The 17,828-nt window shown below is 30.2% G+C and overlaps 1 protein-coding gene across 4 annotated transcripts in view; it reads right to left on the reverse strand.

Annotated features, from left to right (window-relative positions):
* LOC127735189 (furin-like protease kpc-1) overlaps nt 1-17,828 on the reverse strand; it is a 71,857-nt gene that overhangs the window by 31,369 nt on the left and 22,660 nt on the right. For all 4 annotated transcript variants that reach the window (XM_052245308.1, XM_052245309.1, XM_052245310.1 and 1 more), the window contains exons 3-8: nt 17,119-17,208; nt 15,481-15,633; nt 6,312-6,388; nt 4,990-5,078; nt 4,042-4,214; nt 855-1,067 (exon numbers count right to left, since the gene is read on the reverse strand). In XM_052245308.1, coding sequence (XP_052101268.1) covers nt 855-1,067; nt 4,042-4,214; nt 4,990-5,078; nt 6,312-6,388; nt 15,481-15,633; nt 17,119-17,208 — 795 coding nt within the window. The remainder of the gene's footprint in view (nt 1-854; nt 1,068-4,041; nt 4,215-4,989; nt 5,079-6,311; nt 6,389-15,480; nt 15,634-17,118; nt 17,209-17,828) is intronic.

Raw genomic sequence — 17,828 nt, forward strand, 5'->3', positions numbered from 1 at the left:
TCAATACAAATATATTCTTAGATTTCTATTTCTAATTGAGATTCCTTAAAGTATTTTAGATTCTTTCTATTAAACCAGAATTGCAAAAAAAAAATATGTTTTCTTACATTTCTAATTGATCAAATAAAAAATTCATTTGAAATATTTTTAAATTCAATAAAACGATTTTTTGTACTTTGGATTTTAAAAATAATTCAGATGAAACTTTAAGAAATATTTTGAAGCAACACTGACTTAAATATCTAATATTTTAACAATTTATCATTTAGGTGCTAAAATATTCCAATAATATTTTCCAATCTCTTTACACTTCTGTAGTAATTTTTAAGTCTCATTTTACCATATATCACATTATCTTAGTATTTAAAGTAAAATATTTAAATTATTTTATTTCCATTTAACTAAAACATGATTAAATGTTTTTATATACTTTCTAACATAAATTAGTTAATGAAAAGTGAAAAAAATCTGCCAATATTCTGCATAATTATCAAAAGAATTTCATGCGTTACACAACCACTAGTATGTTTATTATTTGCCCTTACTGATAGATCCTTCTATTGTAAGCCATACTCCATAGTTACGGCTTTTCCAGAATTAAACACATTGGGGGTATGAGAGATCCTTTTCAAGACCCAGACCCCCATTATAATTAAATTTATTTATTTTACTTCAATTTCTTACAAAATTCTAAGAAAATTATTAATTGGGACAACCGATATTTAACTAATTTGAATGCCTCTGATCCCCTCATCTGATATATTCAGGAACAACCCTTTTCATCAATTCCAATCTCTGCAGTTAAAACCAATTACACTTTGTTCTGCCCACTGATCAAGTTTAGATGTACTTACAATTTGTCTTTCATGATATGCTCCACTGCTGTAAGTTGTAGCTAAGGTAGAAGCACACTCCTCGAGGTACCAAGGGCGTGTTCCATGTTCGGAGGTACTGCTTATTGACAAGGTAAATATACTGTTTGTATACCCGTCACAATTACAGCTGTCCATAGCACTGCCCCCATTTCCTGATGCCCATACAAATATAGACCCTTTACCACCACGTCCCTGAAAAATAGATCGGGTTGTGATTACAATTATTATTTGAAGCCCACACAAATATAGGCCCTTTACCACCACGTCCCTGAAAAATAGATCGGGTTGTGATTACAATTATTACTTGAAGCCCACACAAATATAGGCCCTTTACCACCTTAAAAAAAGATCTTGAGTATGATTACAATTCATCATATCAGAATCTAAAGAGCTATAGGTAATTTCATTGTTTGCACACCAAAATGAAAATAACCCCACCTTATTTGTTGAATTTCCATTGTTTAGGACATCTAAAACCACTCACAATGTTTTGGTGAAAACTTTTGAAGATTATTATCCAGATTCATTAGATTCTGAAAGGATGAATTATTACAGACAACTCCATAATGTGGTGGGAGAGAGGTCTTTAATTCAAGGTCATGTCTTTTTTTAAATCTTACATCACAACATCCCAATTAAAATATTGATCCTTGGGATCACAAATACTCCTTTAACTCTAGTATTTTCAATGATCACATTTTAACAGCTCAATTTCCTGTTACAGACTTTAAATGAGAACAACAACTTTCACCTTATCTCATTAATACTAAATGAAGAAACTAAGTATAGGATCAACAATTAACGTTATAAAAGAAACTATCAGAACAGGTTAAAAAGGCTGTTTTTAGTCTACTTAATAAAATACATGACGATTACTGTAAATTCAGAAATTATTGCGTGCATTTATTATTGCGATTTTGTCATTTTAGACTAAAATGCGATTTAAATTTTTGCGATATTGAGAAAAATCCTGTTAAATTCATATAAAAAATTTCAAAATGCGAGTTTAAATTATTGCATTATAACCCTGTCGCATTTTTCGCAATAATAAAAACATCGCAATAATTTCTGAATTTACAGTACTATAATCATGAAACTTTATTGTCACTATTTGATACTTATGTAGAAAGCATATTGAATTATTGCTCGGAAGTATGGCACCAAATATAGAAAAAGTTCATTTGTATTATTTAAAACATATTCTTAAAGTCAAAATGAGTTGTAACTAATATGATTTATTGTGAATTAGGTAGATTGCTTATGTCTATTGAAAGACAATATAGAATGGTCAAATATTGGTCAAAAATTGTGAGTACAGAAAATTGTATATAAAAGAACTGCTATGATGAGATTTTTGAAAGAAGTTGTATTAAAAAGAATGATAAACAAAACTGGTGTTGTAAGATTAGAGATATTTTGTTTAGATATGGATTTAATTATGTTTGGTTAAGCCAAAGCATAGTTTTTAAGTTATTTTTCTATTACAATTGAAAGAAAGAATGCTTGGTGCATTCATTAGTGAAGTAACTGCATTTTTTTTTGAGAATTCAAGTAAATGTCATTTTTATAGATATATGTATTAGTACACATGCTTTGCAATTTTTTTTTAGACAGACCTGTAAAACTATATATACAAACCATACATTTGTAAATATTGTATATCAGCTCATAATTTAAGCATAGAAACAGGCAGATATTATAATGTTGATAAAAATAATAGACTTTGTACAAATTGTAACTCTAGCTCTATTGAAGATGAAAACAATTTTATACTTGAATGTCAAAAATATAGTCAAATCCGAGAAAAGTATATCAAAAAGTATTATTGGAGAAATCCATCTGTATACAAACTTATCCTGTTGTTATCTGTCAGAAATATTAAAAAATTAAATAACTTAGGTATATTTTTAAAATCAGCAGAAAAACTTAGAATTTAATTGCATGTATATAGTATATTTGTTCTCACATATTGTGTTTATTAAAGTATATCATTCTACCCTCGTCTTTCATATTTTGTAATATGCATTATATTTTATTTCATGTACACCTTTATATTTATATATTGTGTAACTCAAGAATATTTTGTAAAAATTCTTATCATTGGTGCATATAAAATATTATCATTATGTGTATGTATCCTATAAGATGTATTGCTTTTGGAATAAAGTATTATAGTGTAGAAATGAAGTCTTTGTTTCCACCTGCATTGTTAATATATATATACATATTAGGGTGTATATACAGACACAAGTCTTTTAAACTGTAGAAGTGAGTAAAATAGATTACCGATAAATAATCACTCATTTTAACTACATGTACTACATATATCTCATTTTTAGGAACCATAAAATAATTGAAATAATACAGAATGCAGAGTTAAGAATAGACTGAAAATTTTCTGATGTCCTACAGCCTTTTTTTTCAACTGGTTGGTGGGTAGGGTCATGGGACTTTAGATCTCAGCCCATATAGAAAATATGGGATTGCTAACCAAGACTTGTCTTGTCAAGTTTCTGTCTTGAAATTGTAATAATTCAATTATCGAGCAGATAAAACTGTTAAAGATACATCTGTCCATTCCTTTTTCACTTTTTTTTTATAATTATCTATCTTTTATTCCCCTCATCTCTCCACATTTGGCTTCATATTTTCACTTAAAACAAATTGTCATATAACAGAATTATTTCATTGCATATGCATATAATTTATTCACTGACCGAGATAACAATATATCAACAAGTTTTGCCTTGACATCCATGTTTTCTGTCATATGCATTGTTTTGGAAAAAAATACTGTAAATTCAGAAATTATTGCATGCATTTTTTATTGCAAATGTTGAACAATCTACACAAATGCAAGCTTAATTACTGTGATTTCAGAAGATGCCTAATATAAATAATGCTATAAAATTTTAAAATGTGAGTTTTTATTTTAGTGACACCTATCTCATTGCAGTTTAAGCAATAACAAAAACATTAGCAAAAATTTCTGAATTTATTTTTAGAAATAAATCTTATTGCAGCAACCAAATTGAAATACCTTCATACTCATCTTTTATACTGTAAAATTTATTTGTTGCAGTTGGGACAAAAACTATGTGTAAAAGTGACAAATTTGTTCGGTCTGAAATTCTGAATAAACATCAGACAAGTTTATTGCCCTTACATCTTTGATTCCATCTTCAAAAGCTTTCCAGGCAAGACGTCCTGGTCCATCTACCACCTTGCCATCATCATCTGGTCCCCAGCTAGCTGAGTAGATGTCTATATGAGTCTTATTAAAACTTAATGATGTGGCCTCAACTGCATCAAATACCTCACCATCCAACATACGCACTCCTGTAAAGATTACTCTGATTAAAACACTTGATAAGCCAAAAATTATTTTATGCAATTTGAAATCATTACTAAAGAGTTGGCTAAATTCAGGGACCACCTGCAGTTGCACGATTTTCACTTTTTAGAGGCATAACCTTTGCGTTAACAAATGATTTTACGTTTGCTCAAAATTACCTGTAGTGTACCTCTGTTTTAATCTTGAGAATAACTTGACAGCGCTTCGGACGCATGAAATTAATAACGTGGTTTTCATTTTTGACAGAATTTTGTTATCATTGTAAATTAACTATATGATTAGAGAAGTCTTTATTCATTTATATAAACATTATAAAATGCTATAAAAGAAAGGAGATGTGGTATGATTGCCTATGACACAACTATCCACCAATGTTCAAATGAAATGGATATAAGCCTTATAGGTCACTATACTACCTTCAATAATTAGAGTAACCCATACCCTATAGTCAGCTATAAAAGTATAAAGATGCGTTTTCCTGGAGGGTTAATTTTATGTTGTTTAATATTAGGATGATATCATTGAATGACATCATCTTAAAGAAAACTTTAAATTATACACAATGTGTAAAAGTGTATGATGGAATATGAAAGATCTTTAAAAAAAAAAACTAATGGAAAAATGGAAATAAATCAAAATAAAAAAAATTTTAAAAATTGTACCTGTAATATTTCTCTTAATTTAAAATAAACACTGTCGATATCCAGCCTTAACAGGAGATAATCTTAATTAAGATTTTTAAATACATATATATATTACCTCCAATCCCTGAGTTAAATGCTACTCCTACCACACAATTTGAGTTATTAGCAGACGCAGACACTTCACCAGCACATCTTGTTCCATGTCTACAGAGAAATAAATTAGTTGGTTAAATAGTTATCAAACAGATTTCAATGTCCAAGCAAATAAAGCTGGGACTAAAGCTGTCACTAATATAAAGAGTTGAGAAATATTACTTAATATAGTCAGCTATAAAAGGCCTAAACATGACAAATTGTGAATCAATTCAAATAAGAAACCCAACAGCATGATTCATATCAAAACAACACAAGAAATACAAATATGATAGACAACAACCAACAACAACTAAATTACAGACTCCAGAGTTAGGACAGACACAAAAAAATGTGGCGAGTCAAACATGTAAGTGAGCACTCAAACCTCCACTAACCTGGGACATGGTTGTAACAGTCTAACATAAGAACAAATTGTAAAAATCAATTGGAAATAGCCAAACATTAAAGTATTGTGAAGTAAACAATCTGAGAAAACATGACCTTGTGCTTAACTGTGTAGGCTTTAAAAGGTCTTGGACAAATTTCCTTGCTTATCAAACTATCTGTGAATCTGTTTTTCACTCAAAATAACTTTAAACCAGCTATAATTTTTATTTAGAAATAATTTAAAATGAATATGAACAAAGAAATTTTATAAAACTTTGTCAAATTGCTGACTGTGATTGAAAATGTCATCAGAAAATAAAATAAGCATGATAATAAAGTGCTGCTGAATTAGTTAAACATCACGATATGTAAATATTTCCCAACAAGAATACATGTAAACATAAGTAAATAATTTATCATACTGCATATATGTATAAAGGTTGTAATGTTCATCATTTTTACTGCAGATGAAATATTGTCTAACACTTTTAATGTTAATTTTAGCACTTTAATGTTAAATTTAGAGTGGTAAAAGTGTTATTTCATAAGTTGACAATATGAATTATTTGGAAAAACTTTTACATTTTCACTTAAATGGAAATTACATTCAACTTAATCTATAATTAAAAGGAAAAGTAATTGTTGTCTACTGACTTGGTTTACATAGATTTTGCAGTGTCAACATTTCTCAAATATTCGTAAGATTGTGTAGAAATACATTTTCCGATAATAATCATTTTTTAAGAGAAATTAATCTCTTCCGTTCGATGAGGACATAAACGTGGGTTTACAACCTTAGATATGTTTTATTTGCTTTTTACAGATATCACCAATGTAATTTCCTTGTTAATTTGTTAATTTATTGTCATTTGTTTATGTTATGACATCAATAAACACCTGTTCTTGGCTTATTACCTGTTCTCGTTAGTGGGGTCATATCTTGGCATAGGATCATTATCTTTGTTGTTTACGTCATAACTGGCATATGGATCCTGCAATATAACAAAATCACACTTCGATTACTGAATAATTTAAATTATGTCTAGGTATGTTCTTATCTGTAAATCTATATATTCTGCACTTGATGATGACAGCAATGGTTAAAAACACAAGCAAAGAGTTCCATTTGGCTCCCCACAGAATAAACTGTAATATGTTATTTTTTCCCCTTTATTATAGTGGGGGTGCCATATGGAACTCTTGCCAAATGCTGTTATTATAAAAAGTATATAATATATTGGACTTAAGTTCAGTTGTGATTCCTGTCCATACAAATCAAAGTTATAAACAAGACTAGGTCAGCATATTGTGGGGCTAAAATGGACACACTCTCACCAATTTAATTCAGTTCTCAAAAAACTCAAAACTAATTAATGAACAAAACAACAGGACATGAAACCAAAAAATGAAAACCCAAATAGTATGGCCATCAAACTTCTATTCCTATAAATGGTGGAAAATTCAATAAAAAACTCTCAGGCTAATTAATAAGATGCTGTATATACACAACTGTGGGATTCTCTATAACATTTTTCCAATAACCCTGTTGTTATTGCTAAATACAAATGAATACCATTACAGAAATGACTTTTAATACAATCTGCTTCTCATTTTTTTTATTTTCTCAGCTTTCTGTTTAAAAATGACCCATAATACCGATACCGAACTTGTAAATATTAATCACAAAATGAATGATGTCTTCTTAAAAGCTTACGAACAAACAAAAATTAAGAACACTACATGACTATAAAAAAATCCCCTACAGTATTAAGTATATCAATAAGTCATAAATATAATGTTAGACTGTCATAAATATAGGACAAATCGTCTTACTAAAATTTAGAACAACTTAACAGGACGTGTTAGGTTTCTTTGTATTACAAAATCTTGCCATTTTAAAGATCAAATTTCAGACAAGGATAATATTTCAGATTTATATAAGTGCATACTTCTTTTTAATTTGAAACCACAGGAAATGTTGACCAACAAACCTGAAAATTGCTGACAAGGTTCAATTCATCATAATAAAGGCTCAGACCAAATCTAAAATCATTCCTGTACAAAAAAGCTGATATGCATGTTGAAAAAAAAACAGTGCTCAGCAGAATGAGATTTTATGACTGGTTCATGAGAAGTTAAGATGCCAAATTGGCCAATTCTACTTCAATTAATAATTAATAAGAAATTCAAAAGCTAATTAGTCACAAGCATTCTGAGAGTATTGCATGGCAATACATAGTCCCCTACCGGTTAAGAATTCATTGTACTGGATTTATGTACATGCATGACGAAAAAAAGTGCAGAAAACTGATTATTTGAGTGAATGTTCTAAGTCCAAGGACCATAACTCTGCACAAAACCATCAGACCAGAACGAAATTCGAACTTGATCTGTAACTTGTCATGATAAAACTATATACCAATCATTAAATCAATATCTTCAAGCATAAAAAAAAAGTGTGGAAAACTGGTTATTTGAGTGAATTTTCTTAGTCCAAGGACCATAACTCTACACAAAATCATCAGACAGGAAGAAAATTCAAATTTGATTTGTAACTTGTCATGATAAAACTATATACAAATTATCAAATCAATATCTGCATGCATGGCGAAAAAAAGTGCAGAAAACTGATTATTTGAGTGAATTTTCTAAGCCCAAGGACCATAACTCTGGACAAAATCATCAGACCGGAACAAAATTTGAACTTGATCTGTAACTTGTCATGATAAAACTATATTCCAAATATCAAATCAACATCTTCAAGCAAGAAGAAAAAAAGTGTGGAAAACTGATTTGCCGGACTGACGGATGGATAGACAGATGGAGTGCAAACCTAAAGTCCCAATTCGACTTCGTCGGTAGGGGACTAAAAAAGGAACTAAAAACAAGTAGAAGAGTACTTATAAATCAATATCATTTCTCTGAAAGAAAACAATATTCTGACCACAAAACATGTACAATTTCCTTTCCACGACATAAACTTTTGTACATTCCTCGAAAAGCTTGACAAACTCTGAATGTAAGGAAATCATGAATTTCCAAGAAAATCCTCTTAAAGGATTACATTAATAGTTACTCAAAAACCTATTCTAATTGAAACAAACTCTTGCAATACGTCTTAATACAAAAACTGTCATTGATTTCTGTTGGAACAGAAATTTTACATTTATAACAAGAGCGATGTCAGATGTAAAATGATTAACCTAATGTTCTTTTGCTGTAAACAATTAGGTTACATAATAGAATCAATTTCTTTCAATTTGATGACACATTTTTCAGTCAAAATCAAGCATGAAAATGACAGATAACTCGTAAAGATTTCAATTTGTTAGATTTAATACTTTTCCAACTATGAATTTAATCCTCATCCAAATATATCAATGTTTCAGGACTTTTCAAATCAAATTATTACTGGAAAAGTGTCTATCAGTTATCCTTGGGATTAGAATTTTGGGTAGTAAAATTCATTAAGCACAGGTAGAATCAAAAACAATGATTGACACAACAGAAAAAAACATTAAATTTTGGGTTTCCATTACTTTTCAAGACACCCTGTTTCAACCTTTCAAAATTTTATCTTAACTCTTACTCATGGTCCGCTTGGTGGAAAAACAAAAAAATTCAATTAAAATGTCTCTGGTTTGACCCAGTGAGGACCTACATGCATTGCTAACTTCTAGATTATAATTAGTTTGGAGGCTCATTCTTAATTTCACTTTCTTGGAAATGTATTCATAGACAACAAGAAATTTCCAAGAAATAAACACTTTTGGACTATTTTTCAACCACTTATCAAAAGGATTAGCCGTTTGTTTTCATGGAAAATAAAACCTTGAGATTAAGCTTTTAATCTACACCTACTCAATAACAAGAGAGCAATTTCATTGTAAATCTTTTTTCTATTTTAACAGACTCTTTTATCAAATGGATTGCAATATATATGTGCAGGGAATACAGACAATAAAATCTTCTATCCATTGTCATTATTGAAAAAAACTGTTATGTAACTGCTGTTTTTGGCATTGATTCAACAATCAAACTGATTCCTGTTGTCTCCTGAGTGTAATTACCAAATCATGGAATCTTAGCATTGGTAACAAAGTCTGAAACTTATGAAAACCAGGATCGCCTTATGAACTTTAGCTGAGGCAATGGATGAATGAGGGGATTATAGGATAACAATTTTAAATAAAATCTGTCATTCCTTTTATAAATCATTTAATGGACAAGAGAATGAATCTTATTTTAGAAAGGGAGGTATAGCAGAATCTGGCGAAGCATTTAAGCTCCCATGTCACTGCTGAGTTAACTGGAAATTCAGCAGATTTTAAAGTAACTTTTCAGGGAATTACATCTAGGTTCTGGTACATATGGCAAAGGTCCTTGATAAGGTTTAGTAGAATTAAGGTTTTCGTTTTAAATATCGTTAAAAATTGGAATTGGTTAGTATTTAGAGTGACGACTTGAACATTTAAATAGTATATGACCCTATATGATGAACAAATATTCAAATATTGTAAGCCATTTTTCTCTGACTTTGTATAATAGACAAAACACATATACATTGAATGAAATCAGCATACAAATACAAAATACATACTATGGACTCATTATATGCAAGCCTTTACAAAATAAATAATTTTTTTAAATTGCCTATAGATGCATTTAATATGAATGTGTGATTCGATTTATTACTTTACAAATTTGTTTTGCCAATTACAAAAACCTTTCAGTCCATGAAGTTTCAAAATCCTCGATCGACCTTATAGAACGATCAATTAACCAATTATCAAATGTTTATCTGTAAAAAACATGCGACACATATGCAAACAAGTTAATTAACAAAAGTATAAGTTTTGAATAATGTGTACCATTATAGCTATATAATCGATCAACCCACCAAGATGGGATTACAAAAGTTACTTCATGACTATATTCATCTTCTGCCCAATCTGTCATAACTTCTTACGCAAGCTCGAATTAAAGTTACTGGGAGTAAAGCTCAGAAAATGATACTGAAGCAAATTTCATTATGAAATTCATAGATCTTTAAAACACTGGTTTTTGCTGTCTGTAAAAGACAGAGAAAAATCCACCAAGAAGACTACATATTTTAACTTATGAACTAATGGAATGACGGATGAACAGACAAAGGAACATCAAAATACCTTTGTTAATAGGACAACAATTTATTCTGCAATCCTTCATAATCAATTCTGCCATTCAAAACACATGTATCTTAAGTTAAACAGCAAAATATGCTGTCTGATTGATTATCTTTATACTTTTTCCCAAAATTATAATTTTTAAATACATATATCTTAATTTAACAACCTGCATGTTTTCTGTCAAAGGGACAATACTGTGTTAGTCATTGGCAGTCAATCAACACAAATCAAGATTACGGTATGCATGTTGCAATACAAATTGCTCCTCAATGTCGAATATGAAAATTCTATATAAAACCTGACCCTAGATGCAAAATTTGAATTATTTTGTCTATCATAAGATCCAGTTATAACTGGTAATGGAATTACATAAAAACAGATCATACACTGTTATTAATCAGATAGACACCATTAACAAATTATTAAAAAAAATTACCACAAAGATGTGTATCATTTCCTGCGTTATTTTAAATTTGAAAGGTTTAACTTGTTAGGTCAAATAAAATGATTTTTTCACATCTGCTTACTATGCATAATTAAACGAACAATTAAAAAAGGAAAGAAAAAAATTTGATATAGTTAATAACAGACAAGTTTTGGGTAATTTTTTTTAATCAAAGTGCAGATGTACTTTAACTATTTTCAGTATGAGAAATACTAGTACAGCTAAGATAATAAATGAAAATAACACAAAAAATTTGGTGTGTCCAAAAACACTTTTCTGGATTTACCTACATCAAGACTGCTCAAACTCAAATCTTTGAAAGCCAAGGATGTTAAAATACCCTACACACATTAAGAGCTATATGAGCAAATTCCTCACAAGTCAACTTTGGAGTTGAAGCCTTAAATTTTTTATATTTTTTTTTAAAAATAAGTACAATTCTCCATATTTCATCAGAACTAGTCCTACTTTTGAAATGCCAATCATACTGAAAGAGATTTTTTATATGGTAATCTGAAAAAGGCTGTGATAGGAAATTAATTTTCCAAAGGATCTACTTTTCTCGAGTTGTATCCTTACCTCCACCATAGATTATATTGGACTTTGTTGATAGGCAGCAAGTTATTTCAAGTTTGTTTGTGTTTTAAACGCCACTTTCAGCTTTATCAAGACAGCCAATTATATTTAGTTTTCGCAGCTGTGTTAGTTGGCAAACACTATTTTAGAACAGAACTTTTAAAACTAGATGCCCTTAGGATGATTGAAGCCAAGTAACGTTCCAATTGGCCCAGTAGTTTTAGAAAGAAGATTTTTGTAAAAGTTAACATACAAACGATGAAGACAGACGCCAAGTGATTAGTAAACTCATTCCAGTCCTTTAGACCAGGTGAGCTAACTTTGCTGAAGTGTAAAATAGTTTATAATAAAATGCTTCGCTGAGCGCAGCCTGATACAACCGCAGAGGTCGAACCCTGAACAGTTGGTACAAATTTGGACACAATATTCAAGCTTGATACTGTCTGAATTTGGATTGTAATCAAATTTTTGACATAATATAGATTTCTGACACAAAATAAATGTGGTCAAAGATCATACAAATCTATTGCGCAATACTGTGCAATTGAAGATTTCTTCTTGAAACTTTTCAAAAATTCAAAATTTGAAAAATTTTGAAAAAAAAATATGAATCCTCTTAAAAAATTGGAAAAAAAAATCCCCCCCCCAACTTTTTGAAACCCCCCTTGGAGCAATAACCCCAAAACTCGATCCCAGCCTTTCCTTTGTAGTATGGAACCTTGTAGTACAATTTCAGAGAGATCCATACACTTAAACACAAGTTATTGTCTGGAAACTAGAAAAATGCTTGTTTTTGGCCCGTAATTCCTACATATTTGGGCAATTAACCTCAAACTCAATCCTAGCCTTCCCTTTGTGATATGGAACCTTGTGGAACAATGTCAGAGAGATCCATACACTTACACACAAGTTATTGTCTAGAAACTAGAAAAATGCTTGTTTTTGGCCCCATTTTGGCCCTTAATTCCTAAACTGTTGGCCCCAGAACCCCTTAAATAAATCCCAACCTTCTACTTGTGTATTAAACATTGTTGTACAATTTCAGAGCAATCAAGATACTTATACACAAGTTATTATCCTGAAACTAGAAAAATGCTTGTTTTGGGCCCCTTTTGGGCCCCTAATTCCTAAACAGTTGGGACCATCATCCCTAAAATCAATCCCAACCTTCCTTTTGTGGTATTGAATCTTCTTAAAATATTTCATAGAGATCCATTCACTTAAACTAAAGTTATTGTCCGGAAACCAATGTGTCTTTGGACGACGACAACATACCATTATACAATCCCAAAATTTTTTTTGCAGTCGTATAAAAAGGGTTAAATCTGCATAAAATATGTGTACAAAAACTTAGAAGCTGTATTTCATTAGTTTACAGAAAACACTTATATTTCCAAATACAGGGTCAAGAAGTGGTAATCATGAAGGCTTGTTCATTCATAGTTATTGGAGAAAAAAGTTTTAAACATAAACGGAAATGTGTATGAAAACAAACATTCTTATGCATAACTACTTGATAATTCAGCCTGAAGTCTAACAAGTCTGTGATGTATCAAGTTTAAATCTCCCAGCAAAAAATCAATGATCTAATACCACTGATAAATATGTGGTCTTAATATACATAATGGTTTATCTTGGTCCCAAAGGCCCTTTTAACAACTTTTATATCTGATACTGTATATAAACCTAGGTACAATTAATTATATTCAAATTATACAGAATATTTTCCCTACTGTGATTCATTTAATGTATATTTATTTACTTAAGTTTTATAAGTCCATTTATGTACATGTATATAACAAATGTATAATAAAATACAAATTAAGTTTTTTTTTCAACACCAATAAAAAATTATAGAAGAACCAGCTACAAAAGCAATTTTAATGTTGAGTATACAATTTCTGTGAATTAATTCGATTAACATTACCACATATTATGCGCAAGTAGCATAAAGCCACTTAATAGATAAATTTATTTATTTTTGTGGATTAAATCCAAGCTCCAAAATATTTTCAGCTTATCAAATATTTCTGTAGCTATTGTGGAGATATTTTTTCTGTGATACACAAAATAGTCAAACATGTAAGAGACTCGATGAATGAGAAGCATATGCATGTACCCTTCATGAGAGGGTGTCTATTTATATAGAGGTTCATTTCACAAGCTTTGTCCATGTTAGGATGTTTTTACGCAAGTACAAGTCTAAAATTAGTTAAGTATGTAGTAGAAGGAAAATTCTACTTCAGACTGACAAGGAAGTCACGTATATGAGTATTGACCGAAGTGGATTAATAAGAAAACTTAAATAACTTAAATATATATAGTATGCTACTAAAATCAAGCTTCCCTTCAAATGTATGTGCATAGCTCATCCCAAAAAAATATGTGCATAGCTCATGTTAAATGTGAAGGAAACGAACAACCCTTTTTTTAAAAGCTTTTTTATATAATTTTATCAAAACAACACATATTTAGTACTTGTTAGTATTCCTCAATGAATGATTAAGAATTTCCTTTTAAAAACTTATATAGCTTTCAGTAACTGCTAGTACTCTCAGATCTGCACTTTGTGTCTTTTGTGTTTTTGTTAGGGGTTTTTTTGTGCTTTGTATCGATCTGATGAGTTAAATCCTTTTCAACTGATTTTTATAGTTTGTTCTAATGTTGTACTGTTACACCACTGTCCTAAGTAAGAGGGAGGGTTTGGGCCAGCAATCATATTTAACAACCACATTCTGTATTTGTCTGTCCCAAGTCTGGTGTCTGTAATTCAGTGGTTATTGTTTGTTGCTGTTAATTATATTTGTTTTTCATTTACTTTTTTGTACATAAATCAGGCCGTTAATTTTTTCATTTGAATTGTTTTATATTTGTGATTTCTGGGCCTATCATAGCTTACTATGTGGTATGGGTTTGCTCATTGTTGAAGGCCTTATGGTGACCTATAGTTGTTAACTTCATCGTCATTTGTTCTCTTGTGGAGATTTGTCTCATTGGCAATCATATCACATCTTCTCAATTTTACATACATTGATCAAGCTGGTAATATGTATGGATTTCTAATAAATATGAATAAAGTAGATGTGGGGTATACATCAATGAGACAGTAACCGAACAACACCATATACACAAAAGACATCTAGAGGTCATCATATAGTCTTCGAAAATAAACAATATGTTTTAACCCCCTCCTCCAGTCTAAAAAAAGGTAGTGAATAAATTATACAGTAACTATCATATCAACTACCATCAATTACAAATTCTCCAATTAACAGAACACATTCAGATATAACATAAAACAACCACTGGCAAGGTTCCTGATTTAGGACTGCATATGTGGGGAAGTTTAACTAGTTTTTAAGATCTCAATAGATATAGTTACATTTGAAATTTTTAACTTCCAAAATATTAAATTTACATGCACAACACTTGTTCAGTATCGGAGACTGCTTTCAAAACAATACTTCATTATCTTTTTCAGAGTAAGACAATCAGAAATCCTGTCTAATGAGTATAACAATTACTGTGGATTCATTATTATTTGTGTTTTTCATGGGTACAACTGAATCACATATCTAAATGTTCAACAACGTACAAATTTTCTATAGGCTTATAAGTATGCAGACTTTTGTAAAACCATGAAATTAAATAACGAAAGAAATACAGTTTTTCCTTAATCCACCAAAAATTCGTATCCACGAAAATAAAAAAATCTACAGTATATAATATGTAATGAACAATCAGACAATCATACAATCTGAAGAAAAAATGAAAACAACATGTTATAAATTTCATGTGTCCGAAGCGCTTTTCGTGATTTTCCATCACCAGGAACTCAAAGCCGAATATTTTAAAGCCAGGATGTATAAGAAGCAGAAACAGTTGAAGAACTTACATAATTTTTTATCAGATCAGGATGGTCCCTCTCTATACCGTCATCTAATATAGTAACTACAACTCCTTTACCAGTATATCCCATCTCCCATGCTCTTTTAACATTCATGTCATACCCCACAGTGCCTGCTGTACCTCTTTTGCCTCCCGCATGCTGAAAAAACACAAAAAAACTTCTTAACCCTTCGTTTTAATAAGTATTTTTAAAAGTAGTAAAATGTATGATTTACATAACAATTTGTAACATAGATTGAAACATACCAAATGAACACTGTTTTGTCATAAATCAGACAGTTTGTTTAATGTTTTCCTGTTTTAATATTTTTTGACATGTCTGTCAATCCATGTCCGGGCATTTTAAAACTTTCTATATAGTATGAGTGTTGATCATTCTTGAAGGCCTTTAGTTGCTTGAATCCATATCCTTTGGAATCTAGTGAAAACTTGTCTTATTGGCAATCATCTCTCCTTATCTGTATATAGACTGTTAATACATATTAGAATCTAGCTATATATAGGCCTTCAAGAAATCAGAAATAACTTTTCTGCTTCCTCATCGTATTAGATTGGTTTACAATAAATGCAAAAAGACTGTTTAAATGTTGTAAATAATTACAGTGAAGTTCTGAAGACAATACATATTCCTTCTTGGAAAGTCATTTCTGGTAGCAGGAATTGGACTTTAAATTTATAATTCTTAAATTCAATAAGAGCCATTCCCTTCCTAACAATGCTGCACTGGTTCACTCCAATGAATAGAAAATGTGAGAAGTAAATATATATATAATTGTTTTATTACTTTGATATATGATTATATTACCATTAAAATAAAAATAAAAATAACTATCCATTAAAGACCAATTATAGGTCAAGGTCAGGTCAAAGTTTGGTTGGAAAGATGTTGTTAGTAAAGAGAACAAACATGTAGGTACATTTATAGTAGTAATAAAAATTTCCATTTCTTTTTACCAAATGTTAAGAATTAAAATGAAATATTTACTTCTTATGTAACCAATGCGACTCATTTCACCAAATGAGAACATGTATATATACTTCCTAACAAGGAGAGTAACTTGGTATCAAATTATAAATAGAGGGTAAAAGTCTGGAAATCTCATAAACAAAATTGTATTTAAAAAAATTTTGTCAAAGAGAATTAATTTATTTCTGTCAACAATGAAAAATTGATCCAATTAGGGGCCAAGAAATAATAAAAAAATCTTTATATAAAGTGTGATTAACTGTTGTTTGCTTAATGTCCAGTGGAAAATATTTCATGTAAATTAAGGACAAGAGCAAAGTAACAATAAAATCAAACAGGTGAATTCTCTAAACAGAATGAAGAACAGGAAGTTTTGATTGCCAATGGAAAGTGGTAACATGTTGTAATAAGGACAGAAATTTTGCACAAAGCCAAATTGTGTCCAATCAGCGTGGGTTTTACAGCCTGACAGATATTTCCGTACCTCAGTGTATCAATGAATACATCTTGTACATGTACACTTGTCACAATATAACCTACTTAGGCTTTGAAGCAGTAAACTATCTATTTTTGTCAAAACATAATGCATAATCATAACAAATACAGAATGGAGAGGTCTTACATTATCTTAAATTAATATTATACTTTACTACTTACAAGATACCATTGATTTTTGTACTCTGGGTCATTAAATGTGAGATCTCTTTTTGTTCTTTTGTTAACATACTGTTGCTCAACCCAGTGAACCTGCAAAATATCAAATTACTTACAGTAGCAGTCTTTCATTAATGACTTCATTTACAGACTCAATGCATGTAGAATATTTGTACATGTATAAAAGACTGATAGAATATATAGTGTCCTCCCTCACATATATTAGGTTACAATAGTGCAATTATTTTTCATTTTACCCAAAAATGGTACCGAGAAAAAAAATTTGTGTGGTTGGATGATACAGGATTGGAATTACTTTTAATTGAAAGCTTATCCATTCTCTAGAAAATTAAATTCATATTTATCAAGTGTAGAAAATGCATTGAATGTTTTTTACTTAGGATCTCAGCCACTAAATTTTGCCTTTCCCATAAAGTGCAGAAATAATACGCTTATTCAACTGCACTTTAAGTCAACTTTTGCCAAATTACCATATACGTTTTTTGGCTTAAATACAACCCTCATATTTCTAGTAACAGAAACTGCTACCAATTTTTTCTAGTTTGTTTGTTCTTCAAAAATTAAAATATGGAACACCATTAGTACCCTATGGAAAATACATTACAAATAATTGTGCTTGTAACCTATAGCATCTGTGTACCTGTTCTGATGCTGTAATTGTTTTACCTTGATCTTATCAGAAAAAATGTCAA

Source organism: Mytilus californianus, unplaced genomic scaffold, assembly GCF_021869535.1.
Source record: "Mytilus californianus isolate M0D057914Y unplaced genomic scaffold, xbMytCali1.0.p SCAF_3, whole genome shotgun sequence".
In the NCBI taxonomy this organism is placed as follows: Eukaryota; Metazoa; Mollusca; class Bivalvia; order Mytilida; family Mytilidae; genus Mytilus; species Mytilus californianus.